The sequence below is a fragment of the Danio rerio genome, chromosome 16 (assembly GCF_049306965.1).
Source record: "Danio rerio strain Tuebingen ecotype United States chromosome 16, GRCz12tu, whole genome shotgun sequence".
Classification (NCBI taxonomy): Eukaryota; Metazoa; Chordata; class Actinopteri; order Cypriniformes; family Danionidae; genus Danio; species Danio rerio.
Window position 1 is genome coordinate 52,751,241 of NC_133191.1, and position 14,720 is coordinate 52,765,960.

The 14,720-nt window shown below is 37.8% G+C and overlaps 1 protein-coding gene across 1 annotated transcript in view; it reads right to left on the reverse strand.

Moving 5' to 3' along the window:
- Nucleotides 1-10,414: 10,414 nt before the first annotated feature.
- eif3ha (eukaryotic translation initiation factor 3, subunit H, a) overlaps nt 10,415-14,720 on the reverse strand; it is a 121,971-nt gene continuing 117,665 nt past the window's right edge. Inside the window, 1 exon segment of the mRNA NM_001003763.2 lies at nt 10,415-10,665. Within this exon segment, the coding sequence (NP_001003763.1) occupies nt 10,568-10,665 (98 nt within the window). The 3' untranslated portion in view covers nt 10,415-10,567.

Below are 14,720 nucleotides of genomic sequence, written 5' to 3' on the forward strand. Positions count from 1 at the left end.
ATCAGCCAATCACAGTTCGCCACAATTAAAATCAGGCTACAATTCGCACAGGCTGACCAACATTGGACAATAGAAGATTGGAAAAAGACTTTAAGAAACAAAATCCTCGGGTCTGATGAGACTAAAATTGAATTCTATGGAGTGAATGCCAGGCGTTACGTTTGGAGAAAACCAGGCACCGCTCATCACCAGGCAAACACCATCCCTACAGTGAAGCATGGTGGTGGCAGCATTAAGCTGTGGGGATGTTTTTCAACAGCAGGAAGTGGAAGACAGGTCAGGATAGAGGGAAAGATGCAGCAATGTACAGAGACATGCTGAATGAAAACCTGGTTCAGAGCGCTCTTGACCTCAGACTGGGGCGACAATTCTTCTTCCAGCAGGACAATGACCCAAAGCACACCGCCAAAATATCAATGTAGTGGCTTCACAACAACTCGGTGAAGGTCTTTGAGTGGCCCAGCCAGAGCCCAGACCTAAATCCTATTGAACATCTCTGGAGAGATCTGAAAATTGCTGTACACCGTCGCTTCCCATCCAACCTGATAGGGCTTGAGAGGTACTGCAAAGAGGAAAGGGCAACAATTCCCAAAGATAAGTGTGCCAGGCTTGAAGCATCATATTGAAAAAGACTTGAGGCTGTAATTGCTGCCAAAGGTGCATCAACAAAGCATTGAGCAAAGGCTGTGAATCCTTCTGTACATGTGATTTTTCAGTTGTTTTATTTTTCATAAATTTGCAACAATTTCAAAAAATCTTTGTTCACATTGTCATTATGGGGTTTTGTGTGTAGAATTTAGAGGAAATAAATGAATTGAATCCATTTTGGAATACGGCTGTAACATAACAAAATGTGGAAAAGGTGAAGCGCTATGAATACTTTCCGGCTGTACTAAAATGCACCAATAAAGAAATGTTGCACCTGACTTGAGTTCAGAATTGTGCTACAAATGTGTCAATTAGCACACTTAATAAAGCTACCTAATTTGCATATTTACATTTCAGAAAACCCTTTAAAAAAACTGTCTAAACTGCTTAAAGTTAACACCATACTTCCACAGATGATTGATAACTGTTCTGTTTATTTTACCCTGCAGTCCTGCAGTGTATTTCCTTAAGCGCTGTGTGTGTGTGTGTGTGTGTGTGTGTGTGTGTGTGTGTGTGTGTGTGTGTGAGAACACTACATGAGGTTTTTCAGAAGTGTTATGAAATCATTTTAAAACACACACACACACACACATACACACACACACACAGAAGAAACCCAGCAGCATGCCTCACCAGCCCCACTGTATGTCTCTATTCTTAATCGGTGATCTTTGTATTTCTTTTTTTCCCTCATCACGCAAATCCTTCATTCATCTTTCCCACCCACACCTTTGCTAAATCAATATTTTCTTTAGGTTTTGAGGATTTACAAGATTACTTTTAGGGAGGGTGGGAAAAAAAAACTCTTCTCGTCTGCCATCGCCTGTGCATAGAGAATCTCCAGTTGCCATGGCAATTTCAGAGGCAAGAAAAAAGTAAGGGAGTCATGACTTAACGGCGAGATAACTCATTTCATTTTATTAAGCAGAGGCATTGTCCATCATTACTGACAAGCTGATTCGAGCAGCGCAGGCCGAGCAGCTGCTGCTTTTAATCAATGCGACATATTTCCATAGGTCGCGGCACCACGGGCCTCGAAGTGCCACACAGGGAGGACGGGGAGACCATCCAGCTAATGCAGCGCTTTACAAACTGCGGGTCACAAAGTTCTTGAAATTTGTTCTGCATGTCAACAGCACTCCGCTATTCCTCTCGTAAAAGGGCTCCTGAGAAGGAGTAAATGCTCACATTGTGTAACCTTTTTTTTGCTGCCGGTGCGACTAAATATACATTACATAAATATACGAGATACAGAAAGCTGATGGACGGCCATTAGGCAGCCTCGGGTCATCAGTGAGCATCTGTCAGGATAGTTTGTTTGGTGTGCTCCACACTTTGCCTCTCATCAAGCACACGTCAGAGCAAGTTTGTCTGATTTAGCAAGTAGAACAGACATCAGCAATATGTGAAAGCACTCTGGCTGTTCAGCTACAAGTCACAGCGCAAGAAAAGCATTAAAGGGATGAGACTGAACAAATATTCAGCAGTCTAACATGTGTTTGGTGCCTCATTGCAAACATATGCGGAAAATTTCACAATATAACTAACAAAGGATACAGTTAAAAAGTCCTCTTCGGTTTATTAAATATAAATACAGATTACATATTTAAAACAAATGTATAATTTCTCAAATCTCTCAAATTTTGCTTTCTGATCACAAGATGTGATGAAATGGGATAGTTCATTCCTGGTGGCATTACCTGAGGGCTCTATAATGCCGGTCTAGTTTTCAAAATAATAGTCTTGGGTTAACCCAATGACTGTAAAAAATATGGACGACGCGACAGCCCTTTTTCCCATTAAACGCCTTGAGGGCAAAACGCCTGCTTGACGGGCACAAACTGTCGCAAAAGACTGCTGAAATTAGAGCCTTGACATGCGCAGAAGGACTGTCTGATGGAGCCAGAGGAGGAGGAAATAACACAGAAATCAAATAATAACATTTCAGTCTCCTGCCGAAGCTCAGACGTGCTGCTTTGAGAAACTGTCAATCACAGCTGTCAATCACGATGACACGCCCAGCATTAAATTACTGCTAAAAACAAACTGTTTACAAAAATGAAGATCTGCACCTATTTCAGCACAATAATCAGTGCCTTAATCGACCAGAACCATCTTTTGGGACATTTTATTGCAAGTGTAATAATTTTTTTTATTTGGGCTCAAGTCTCCTTCATTAACACGCAGGAGGCGGGCTTTATAACTTGTACTGCAGCCAGCCCCCAGGGGGCGATCTAACGGCCGAGACCTTCACTCAAACGCAGGCTTGCGGCACACTTGGGTTAACCACAGCGGTTCGAACTGTAGTCTTGCCAAATGACTAAAAAGTTATCAGTATGTTGGTAAAAAAAAAAAAAACGTGTTCATATCTAGTCAAAGCATCCTTCTGCAATCTAATAACAAAAAGGAAAATAAGCGCATCATTAATAGCTAAAAATTTGTGGAGAGCGTTGCTGGTAGTGATGGGTCATTCACGAACGATTCGTTCATTTTGAACGAATCTTCAATATGACTCGGGAACTACGAGTCCTCTCAGGGAGTGATTTGTACATCCAACACAATCTCACGGCAATTCGTAACTTTTTCATTTAGTGGCTAATTCGTACAAATTCGTACGATCTAATTCGTACATTTTAGTACGATTTGCGTATCCCCCAATGACGGTTGGGTTTAGGGGTGGGGTCAGGTGCCACGCCTCCTTTTTAAAATCGTACATTTTCTTACGACTGAACTCGTACGAATTAGCCACTAAACTGCCAAAACGTAAAATACTTACGTTTTCTCGTGAGATCAGGCTGGTACATCTTTTGTACACATTTGTGCAGGTGGTATTGTTCATTCAAGTCTTTTGAGTTGTTCATCGTGGAAAGGCAGAAGCCGATCATATGCGTTCATATTTACCAATGACTCTTAAAAATTGCATTTGCTAAACAAAATCAGAAATGGCTCTGCTGAAAAAAGGTTCTCGATCCCTGCCTGAGGATTTTCATGAGAACAAAGAAAAAATGGTGTTTGAGGCTCACTGTATTAATCAGCTGTGCTCATCCAGATTTTCATTAAATGTGCAAACATCATTTCTGCATTTAGTCAAATTAGTTCTGCTCTTGTATTTGCACAAAAAGTCTTCAGATGTTTTATTCATTTCAAAAATTGGAAGCATAAGGCTGCTTTTTTACAATAGCAGTGAGATGGTTATTGGATGATGATCTACAGATATTCTATAAAAAGCTGCATTACATTACAAATTTAAAAACGACCTTTTTTGTAAATGAAAATTATTTTAGACTTGGATCCCATGCAATTCTCAGCTAAAGCTATACTGTGAGGTGTACATTTGTATTACTAATATTCAGTGGCGTAAAGTAACTAATTACAAATACTCAAATTACTGTAATTAATTACTTTCTCAGGAATTGTAATTTACTGAGTAGTTTTAAAAATGTGTACTTTTACTCTTACTTGAGTACATTTTTAGTGCAGCATTGATACTTTACTCCTCTACTTTCCTTCAACCTGCAGTCACTATTTTTTCTTGTTTATGTAAATTAGAAAAATCAGTCCTGTAATTCCTGTCCAATCAAATCACACATAGAAGGTAAATCAGCTCATAATGAACTACCTCAAGGCATGGGCGATTTATAAATGCAGCAAACTGGAAGAATAAAAAGTGTCCAAGAAGATGTTCAAAATGAATATCAGTATTTGACGTCAATATGACGTTGGTTTAAGATGTTGGCTCGACATTGGATTTGGTCACTTTCTAACACAGACATCAAAATAATGAAGATGTTTAAAATCCTTAGACGCTGACTAGACGTGAAGTTTCATAAACTAAATTCCAGAGGAGCATGTGATATGATTGTGCACCACTGGCCCCTCATCCGTAATCAGTAATAATCCAATCAGAATGATCCTAGCTTAATATAAATGGACCACTTTCTCCTTATTGCACTATCTTCGTTTTGGAAGAATCCCCCTTCCACCCCATCTCCTCCTTTTTCTCCCCTTCTAAAGGGGTAGCGATCGAGACCTACCTGATATGCTTCTGGACCGGGCGGGAGCCCTGGGCTCAAATATCTCCGAGCTCAGGGTTCTCTCCCGGGACAGCAGGCCAAACCTGCTATAAGTGCCAAGCATATCTAAGTGGGAACTCTTAAAATTGAATTTTGGTCACTTGACATCACAACCTAAATCTAACCTAATATTAACATCCTATGACGTTGTGTGCCTGCTGGGCAATAACTACATGCACTACAGAATGTTACGTTTACACACATCCACAAATTACATGTAAACGCATCCGCTTTATACAGCGCAATACTTACAACTCACTACTCATGAGTACTTTTAAAAGGGCTTTTTAGTTGTACATTAAGTAAAATTTACAACAGATACTTTTACTCTACTTGCACTACATTTTTAGGCAAGTAATGGTACTTTTACTCGAGTATGATTTTCCAGTACTCTTTCCACTACTGCTAATATTATATGTGCAAAACGTGGGCTTAACAGGTGTTATTACTGTATAATCTGTAGAACAAAGTGTTCCCTCTAATGTTAGTCTGCATAACCATAACAACCAGTAACCTTTTGACAACCAAGTGATTTTCACATCAATCCACTTCTTGTTTGCTTTTTGGTGTTGAAATATATGACACATTGTATTCATATGACAAGGAATAAAAACACTAAATCAGGATCATTCTCTGTTTTTCAATTTAGCAATATTAGGATTGAATGCAGTTGTGTAGGTGGGTCCTGAAAAGGTTCGGGAACCCCTGAGCTAATGGAGAGATGCAGACCTGCGCAAACATTTGAAGGATGAAAGGCAAACCCGGGAACACAAAGTTCTGAGGTATTTTTTTTTTACAGAGTATGTTGCGCATGCAGCTCGTTTTCAGGAGCAAAAGGGACCTCACATCTTCAATACAGTGATGCTGGACCCCTACATAGCAAACTGCCTTGTAAGCAGCATTACTGACATGGAAAAAGTTGCTGTGACACAGCCCTTTCTGAATGTTTAATAGAAAAAAAAGTTTCAAGAAGCCTTGAAAAGAGAAACCGAATCGTTCCTGGATTTTCTCACTAGTTAGAGCCCTCCAAAATAAATGAAGAGCCAGCTTGTGTTACACTAGTTCTTTCAGCACAGAAAATTAAATGATTAAATAATCATAACAGGGATTTTATGTCCTATACTGATACTGAAGTGTGTTAAATATTGAACATCTCATATTGTTGCTGCTTATTTCCATGCAAAAAAGATCAGAGGAAACAAAATGGCACTGAATGTAGAAAATCCAGCAGTGCCCTTGTCTAATGTTTGCGGTCTGCTGCCAACAGAAGATATTACTTTAAGGGTCCTTAACACTTGGGTATAAATTATTAAACATAACCAACTTAATTCATTTAAGCAAGAGAGCTCAGCCCATTAATAAAAATGACTTAAAACTAAATTGAAGGACAAACTTGGGACATTTCATCTTGAAATGACACCAGAAATTAAGTTTGTCTGGAAGTAATGAATGGATGAGTTTGCTTTGACTGCAAACAGCTTTGTACATCACTGTAGTGAGGATGTTATAGGTGGGAGGTGCTATAAAGCCCCATCTGCCTTGGCCAATCGGCAACATCCCGTTCTCCCTCGTGAAGCCATTACAGAAGTAACCGAAACTGCAATTCATCAACTGGCCTTTGGGGGCAGGCTCCAGAATATCTTGATGTTCACTGACTGCAATGCTAAAGTGGCCATTCTTACAGCTGATCAAAACATGCTTACAGCCTGGTACAAAAGATAGTTTTGGTGCATATAGCTAATATTACCCTGGATGACAACTGTAAGGGTTGAATTTTTTCATAACTTATTCGTTTAATTTATATTGAGTCTGTATAATTAAGGGTGTGGCCACTAGAGTTACAGCTTTGGCTATAATGTGATCTGATTCTGGCTAATTAGCTGCTGATATATATATATATATATATATATATATATATACAGGGCTCGAAATTGCGACCATTTTGGTCGCATATGCGCCCGAAAATTAATCTATGCGACCTTATGATATATTTGGGCGCATTAGTGCGACTGCTGATAATGGTTGTAGTGCGACCTGTTTTGATTTTTTGTAAAAACGTGCTGAATCGCTCTTCCCTGCCGCAATATTGGTTCATATTAGCTGTCAATCACTCAAGGTATTCCGCTGTCAGATGACAGGGAAGGAGCTTTTATGACCACGGGAAATGCAAACGGCAGAAGAGTAAAAACTTAAAGCACACAGGTTTGCAAACCCCACCTAAAGTTGAGGCGCAGATGAGAGCGATCATGACACGTCACGTGGTGAATAATAATCCACCAGCTGAGATCAATCGAGTACGCGCTTCATGGAGAAGGCGCCCGAATCTCCATGCGTCGCATTCACTGCGTGTTCAGCGCAAATGTCCGCTAAAAGTCAAATCTAATACCATCGCCAAAGAAGCTCGCCTTTACTAAGTTTACACTGAAACTGCGGCTCATAACAAACAGCGGTATTCCGCCGGTGGTCATCGCAAGAGTCTTGCGCTGCCTGCTCATAAATTGGGTCGGCTGACTCGCCAGCTTTTCCACTAACACAGAAAAATGAAGATCATCTCAGACTGAACCTTTAAATTGACACAAACGGAAACCAAATCTTTTAAAGAGTGATAGAAGTGAGACTTTACTTTCTTTCTTTTGTCTATTCTTTTTTGAGGTGTATATTATTATTTTTTTATTTATTTACTGATGACTGCTTTGCAGCTTTCATCATTGAATTGAATGATTTATTATAATCTTTTGTTTGTTTTGTAGCAGAAATATTATTTATTAAATTGACATGCATATAAATACAGCAGTACAAAATAAATATTTCTTACTGCAATGCTTCATTTTTGTTTGATGCAAACTATACAATTATTTTTCATAAAGTAACAGACTTTTTATAGCAGATAACCTACATTCATGCACATTCAAGGCAGTATCATAATGAGAAATGTTATTCATTTTTACTATTATTGTCATTTTCATCATCATTAATATTCTATAATTATTAGACATTCATTTTGGAATTATTGCACACAAATATCAATGTCTTCGCAGCATTAGTTAGATAGTTGTTTCTGGTTTTTGTCAGTCGAAACACTATTGATGTTGTTTTAAAATACAATAAATCCCTTAAAAAGCAATTTGCAGCGGTGCTCAATCATTTTTGGTGGGTGCTCCTAAATTTTTTCTGGTGCTCCTAAATTTATTTTGGTGCTCCTAAATATTTGAAGTTGGGAGCACCGGTGCTACCAAGTAAAAAAGTTAATTTCGAGCCCTGTATATATATATATATATATATATATATATATATATATATATATATATATATATATATATATATATATATATATATATATATATATATATATATATCTCACATTTTTGTTTTGTTTTATGAGGCTCTTCAGTCAATTGCTTTTTGAGATTGTCTTACAATTATCAGTAAATCTGACATGCTGTGTGCACTTAAATGTGCTTACAAATTTTTTAAGTGACCTCGTTTTCCCAGGTGAGTAAAACTTATCATATTTATACATTAAAGATAATTTATAATAATTTATAATTATCTTTAGACCTGTAATGCACTCCAGAATCCGACAGATTGATTAGCCTGGATTTCATAAATAGCCTTGCATTACAACCCCCTCTAAAACCAGGCTGGTCAACCAGCTAAAACCAGCCAATCAGCTTAGGCTGGTTTAAGCTGTTTTTTTCAGCAGGGTTCTTTGCAACAATATTATTTTGTATTGTGATCACAACATGATTGACATGTTTACATGCTAATATTGTAGCATAATTGACATTATAAACTAAAGCTAACCTGAGTGAATATTGTGTTGCTTAACTATGATACTGTAGAGAACTTAAAGTGCAAATCATGTCACTGAGCTAATTGTTCTGCAAACAAAAGTAATGAGCTAAAGCTAACATTACATTGTGACTGATATGCTAAATTTGATAAAGCTAATTGAAAATTGAAGCTGATTTGTTGCAATTCTCAACTTCCCAGCATTTTTAAACTTAAGCTCTCAGCAGTGCATTCTGGGATTGTTATTTTCCATTATGCATACAATAGTGCTGCAGTCTATACCTTTTGTTTTCATTTTGAGAGTACACATATAAAACTACCTCTTGCCAGTAAGCTAAAAGTGTTTTTACAATTACAGTTTAATCGACAGCTCAGTTGCGTCTTGTTTTCAATAACCTCTGAGAACACACAATTGCTCTTCCTTTGTTAGAAGTGACACGAAAATCTTTACATACCAAAGATGCTCCTCTAGAGTCGATAACCTGCTGTGGAAAAACATAAGCAAGCAATGCACTGCTATAGTGTGTTTATATAAGAGTGCACAGTTATCTGTGATTAAGGCAAGACACTGCAGGCAAAATCACTGGATATTTATGCACCCGCTGATTTTCATCCCTTCAGCTTTTCTTAGTTTATTTTTGTTTAATGTAAAGACATCATACAATACACGGTCAAGTCTGTCACACTTAAATTTATTGACAAAACAAATATTTAAATATCCTTCATTCATTTTCCTTCAGCTTGGTCTCCATTTCAGGGGTTGCCGCAGTGGAATGAACTGCCATCTATTCCAACATATGCTTTATGCAGTGGATGCCCTTCCAGCTGCAACCCAGCAATGGGAAACACCAATACAAACTCATACACTACGAACAATTTAGTTTATTCAATTCCCCTATAGTGCATGTGTTTGACACCAGAGCAAACCAACGTGAACATGCAAACTCCACACAGAAATGCCAACGGACCCAGTCAGGACTCGAACCAGCGACCTTCCTTTTTTTATTAAATTTATTTATTTTTTTTTAAACCAATTTCAGAATTTTAGAAAAAAAATGTTTTAAATTAGAGAATATCAAATGAAACTATGCCTCATTGCCATGTTTAAAAAGTGGCTTTGTATGGTGATAACAATTGTTTTACCCTAATTGCCTGCAGTGCTTTTCTCTCAAAGGTATAGTGCACTTCCAACATTCTTCAAAATATTTTGTTCAACAAAAAATAAAACAAACAAAACAAACAAAAAGAGCTGAAAACCTTTAAGTATTGACTTTCATAGTGAAAATAAATAATAATAATAATAATAATATAGCAGTCAATGGTTACAGGTTTTCAACATTCTTCAAAATTTCTTTCAACAAAAGATAAACAGGCAAAAACTGAAACCCTGCAACCATTGACTGCCATAGAAAAAGAAATATATAGAGAGATAGAGAGAAGGGGAGAGGGGGGAGAGAGAGGGAGAGAGAGAGAGAGAGAGAGAGAGGAGAGGTCAATGGTTACAGACTGCCAACATTATTTAAAATGTCTTGTTAAATAAAAGCTAAACAAACAATTAAAAAAAAAATCAAACAAGCTAAAACCTGTAACCATTGACTTTCATTAAAGGAAAAAAAAAAACATTACATGAGTCAATGGTTATAGGTTTCCAACATTCTTCAAAATATCTTCTTTTGTGTCAAACTCATAAAGGTTTGAAACAAGAAACGGTTAATGACAGAATGTTTAGTTTTGGGTGAACTGTCCCTTTAAAACAAACACCCTGAGACACCCAGTGCACAAACCCAGTGTGAAAGCACATCTTAAAGTGAAATGAAGAGAATTACCAGTTTATTTCCTGCAGTTATTCCTGCGACTCCTCTACTGCATCTCAGATAATGAATAAACAACAAACACAGCAATGAGAGATGCATCATTTTATTGCACACATTTAAAAAAACATAATAGTGTACAAGATCTCTCCTGGAGCTGATTATGATGGTGTGCTGCTGTTGAGTGATGGTGAAAGGCTGAGTCGCCGCTCATATTTCAGCTCGCTCTCTCTCTCTCTCTCTTCAGCTGCTGTTGCTCTGCAGAGCTTCTGCCATGAAGAGTTTGCCAAGGTTCTGTGAGGTGAACTCCTTAATGTTCTGACAGTAGTTGTTGATTTGTCCTTGTGAAGAGAAGCAGAAGGAAACAAATAAATTATATACAACAAGACCGAGCCATATTGATTATTCAGATGGAATGACTATTTGCACTGGGGAGTAAAAATCGCACAGGCCACATTGAGCTGCTACTTGTAGCTATGGTCAGAAAAGCGAGACAAAACTAGCTGAGAAAAAGAGTAGTTTTCAGTCATGGACGTAGCCTGCAGCAATATTTCTCCATCGGAAATACCTGGTTTAGGTCAGGCTAGTGATAGATGAATGAGGTGTTTTATGTTGTAAGTAAAGGAGACATGTGAGGTTTTTTAATTAGCCTTGTGAATTCTGCTTGTTTGATATGTCAAGGTAATGGTGTTTAATTGGCTTTACTGTTAGTGTGTGAATGACTTCTAATGGTCTTCGTGCATCAGCTGGAAGAGACTGAAAACTGTAAACAAATCAATCAAGCCTTTGTGTTGTGAGAGCTTCAAGATCATAACCCAAATGAACAACTAATATCATGAATAATAAAGAGCTCTACTGAGATTTACTCATTTTGATTAATGCACGGCCATAATTCTTGTTTACAGACGTGTACTTTCTTAGTGTTGCTACAATGTCCTGTTACACATTTGAACTTGCACTATTCTCAGTGGGTTGTTACATGTGTGTAGTTAGACCAGTATTACGCCCCATTCACACGGGGCTTCAGCGTCAACGCTTGACTGAAGGCATGTCTGAAGTTGGGGCTGTAGGGATCGTCATAGAAGCGTCAGCCAATGAAATTCAGTCAGCAATAGGCCACTGTCTAACTGGTGTATTTGCATACAGCGATCTGATTGGCTGACACTTCCGACGGATCCACAGTGCAGTTCGGCACCCATTTAGGCCCCGTTTACACTAGTGCATTTTAGTTTGAAAACGCATAAGTTTTGCTACGGTTACGCCATCCGTCCACACTACGCCGGAGTTCTCGAGCGCCGAAAACGGAGCTTTTTGAAAACGCTGGAGAGGCCGTTTTCATTCTAAAACGCTGCTGCTCTGTCTCAGTGTGGATGGGGAAAGACGGAGACATCTGAAAACGGAGGCGGGGCTGCAAACGTTCGCCTATCTGATTGGGGCTTTTCCTCAATATTAAGTAGCCCACACACAGTTCAGTCACGCATCCTCTTCTTGTAAGTTAAGACTTCACAAGTTTGATCAAGGCTGCAGTCTACCCCTTCTCAGTTTGATATGGAAAACATACCGAGGACACGGGTAAATCTTCAAAGGGAACAGTGTACTTTATAACTTCATTCACATCACCCTGGCTACGTTGTTTCACTTTCTCAACAATAAAATGTATACATGATTTAAGGAACTGCCTATTTTCTTTTTAATATTAGCAACTTAACAGACAGCAGAAATGTTGAGGCGTCGTGCTGCATATATGAGCATCATCTTCACTGTGTGGATATTTATAACAAAACGGAGCCTATAACAACTGTCTCCTTTCAATTTCAGTGAAAATACGAAACGCACCCTCTCTTTTGCTGAAAATCAGTTTTAATAATCGACAATTATAAAAGTATAACATACAATAAGTTTATACATTGTAGGAAATAAAGGCAAGCGATCAGTCAATGTACCTGGATTAATCATTAACTTATCTTTGCGCTTAACCAAAACATGTTACCCGTGAACAAGTAACTTAATAGATTCCAATGACCAAAGTCAGGGAATCGGCCTATGTCTTTAGATAAAGACAACAACATGAATGAAATATCACGTTTAGCAAATATAGTGAGATTAGATCCAGCGGGAGATGCGTGATGTGCAGCCCGACAAGCAGAGCTCTCATCTGGGTAGAAATGCTGGAGCGCTTGCCAGAGAGTGTGTGTGTGTGGTCACGTGATGTGCGTTTTCAGCGTTTTGGTGTGGACGGAGAGCTGTTCAGAAACGCTGGGTAAAACGCGAGTGTGGACGCGGATCGTTTTCATTCTACAACGCCGTTTTAAAACTAAAACGCACTAGTGTAAACGGGGCCATAAAGTGAATGTGAAGCGTTGACGCTGACGCCCCGAGTGAATGGGGCATTACACAAGTAAAAACTGTGAACCAGTGTGTACATACACTGCAGTTACATACTACTAGCCCATTTAGTTATAATGCAATTCCGTATGGATCTCAACCCACAGTTTGGAACGCATGTAACATGTGGATTAATAACTTGTTTTGAACTTGGGTTAATGCAACACTTATGACAATTGCAGAGAGATCACCTCCAAAGTCACCTCCTCAAGTCTAATGTATGAAGGTGTTTTGAAAAAAAGTCATGGTGGGAGCTAAATGCTTTCTTAAGTTTTTAAGTTAAGGTGTTTTCTCTCACTGTTGGTTTAGCCTGTATTAATGCATTCTGTTTAAAGCTGCATGATTAGACATTAAAAGATCGTGATCTCAATTCAAACCTGCACAACATCAATGATAAATGATAATGATTTGCATTGTAGCGGCATATTCAAATCTGCGTTTGATTGCGAGAGATTCAATAAGACAGAAGTACTGGGAGAACAGTTTATAGTCCAGATATAAACACTGATGTTTAGGGTTGAGATTAAAGTCACCGTTTAATGGAACTTTATGCGGGTGAATTTTACATTGTGTAACCAAGAGGTGGCGACAAACAACCATCATAATTATGTCACAGAATTGGTTTTCAAAAATGACCCAGTTTTATTTGTGAATTGTTGAAAATAAATATGATCTGTTGTATAAAATGTCTTATATTTAACATTATCAGCAACAATAGCAAATATCATATGTAGAATTGAATACTTTTCTGTTTTCAGCTCGTTCTTTCTTGATTCTGATTTTATTAAAATCACAGGCTCTAAGTTCTGTTTGTTAACCAATGGCTTTTGCAGTAATATTTTTGTGTAAATGGAAAGCATATGACATTAGTCTCCTCTCTTTTTCGCTGATCTGAAAAAAGGTCTTATCCGTGAGATTCGTGATCCGTTACACCACTATCATGTACTCATGTTCCTTGCACCCTAGTAACCTAATTTCACAAGTATAAGCGACACTTAAAATAAAATGAGACCAAACTATTTCTTATGAAATATTGGCAGCAGATTTTAAATGCCTGTTATTTTGGGATCAGAGAAAATGGTGTTAAACGTTTAATAATTAGAATTTAGTTTGTTTCTATTTTTTTATAAGTTTATATGCTTACAATCCTTTTCTCTGTGTATATATTTTGTTTTATTTCTACTTATTATTTTAGTTGTTAGCTACTATTAGTTTCAGTTGTTGTAGTTAGTCTCAAACTCAATTCCTGGAGGGCCGCAGCTCTGCACAGTTTTGCTGCAAGCCTAATCAAGTCTTCAAACACCTTAATTAGTTGGATCAGCTGTGTTTGATTAGGGTTGGAGCAAAACTGTGCAGAGCTGCGGCCCTCCAGGAATTGAGTTTGAGACATATACTCTAAATGAATCAATGTTTTTTTAGAGTTGAGATATTATTAGTTCTCAGTTAATTTTAACCACTTATTTATTCTAACAATAAAATGTTGCCCGTTTTTTGACCATTTACAACATATTTATCATGTATTTAACATATTTAAAGTGTCAGTGTATTGTGGTCTTTAACTACTATTTTTTTTATTCATTTTAAAATGTTTATTACGCAATCATTCTACTTTAAATTACATTTCAAATAATAAAGGTTCTATAGTTAACAAGAAAAACCCTGCAATCTGAATCAACTGCCCAAATGAGACAGCAGGAAAAAATTATAAGATCTGAACCATCAAGCCCCCGACTACATTTTAAAATAGACAAAATGAAATTTAATTAAACTCCATTAATCACATTGGAAAGAATATATTGACAAGCTCAGCACTCAATCATCCTCTTTCAGAGCTGATGGTTGTCCGATACGCGTTGGCGATCTCGATCAGGATAAGAACATGGTGTGGAGATTTAAGACCTGCAGTTATTCCCCATTCCCTTTTAAACGCATCCATTCATTGCTGAATTGATCAACTCCTGGATCAATTCCTCCAGACAGAGGAGGGTAAATCTGTGTGTGAATGCAGAGC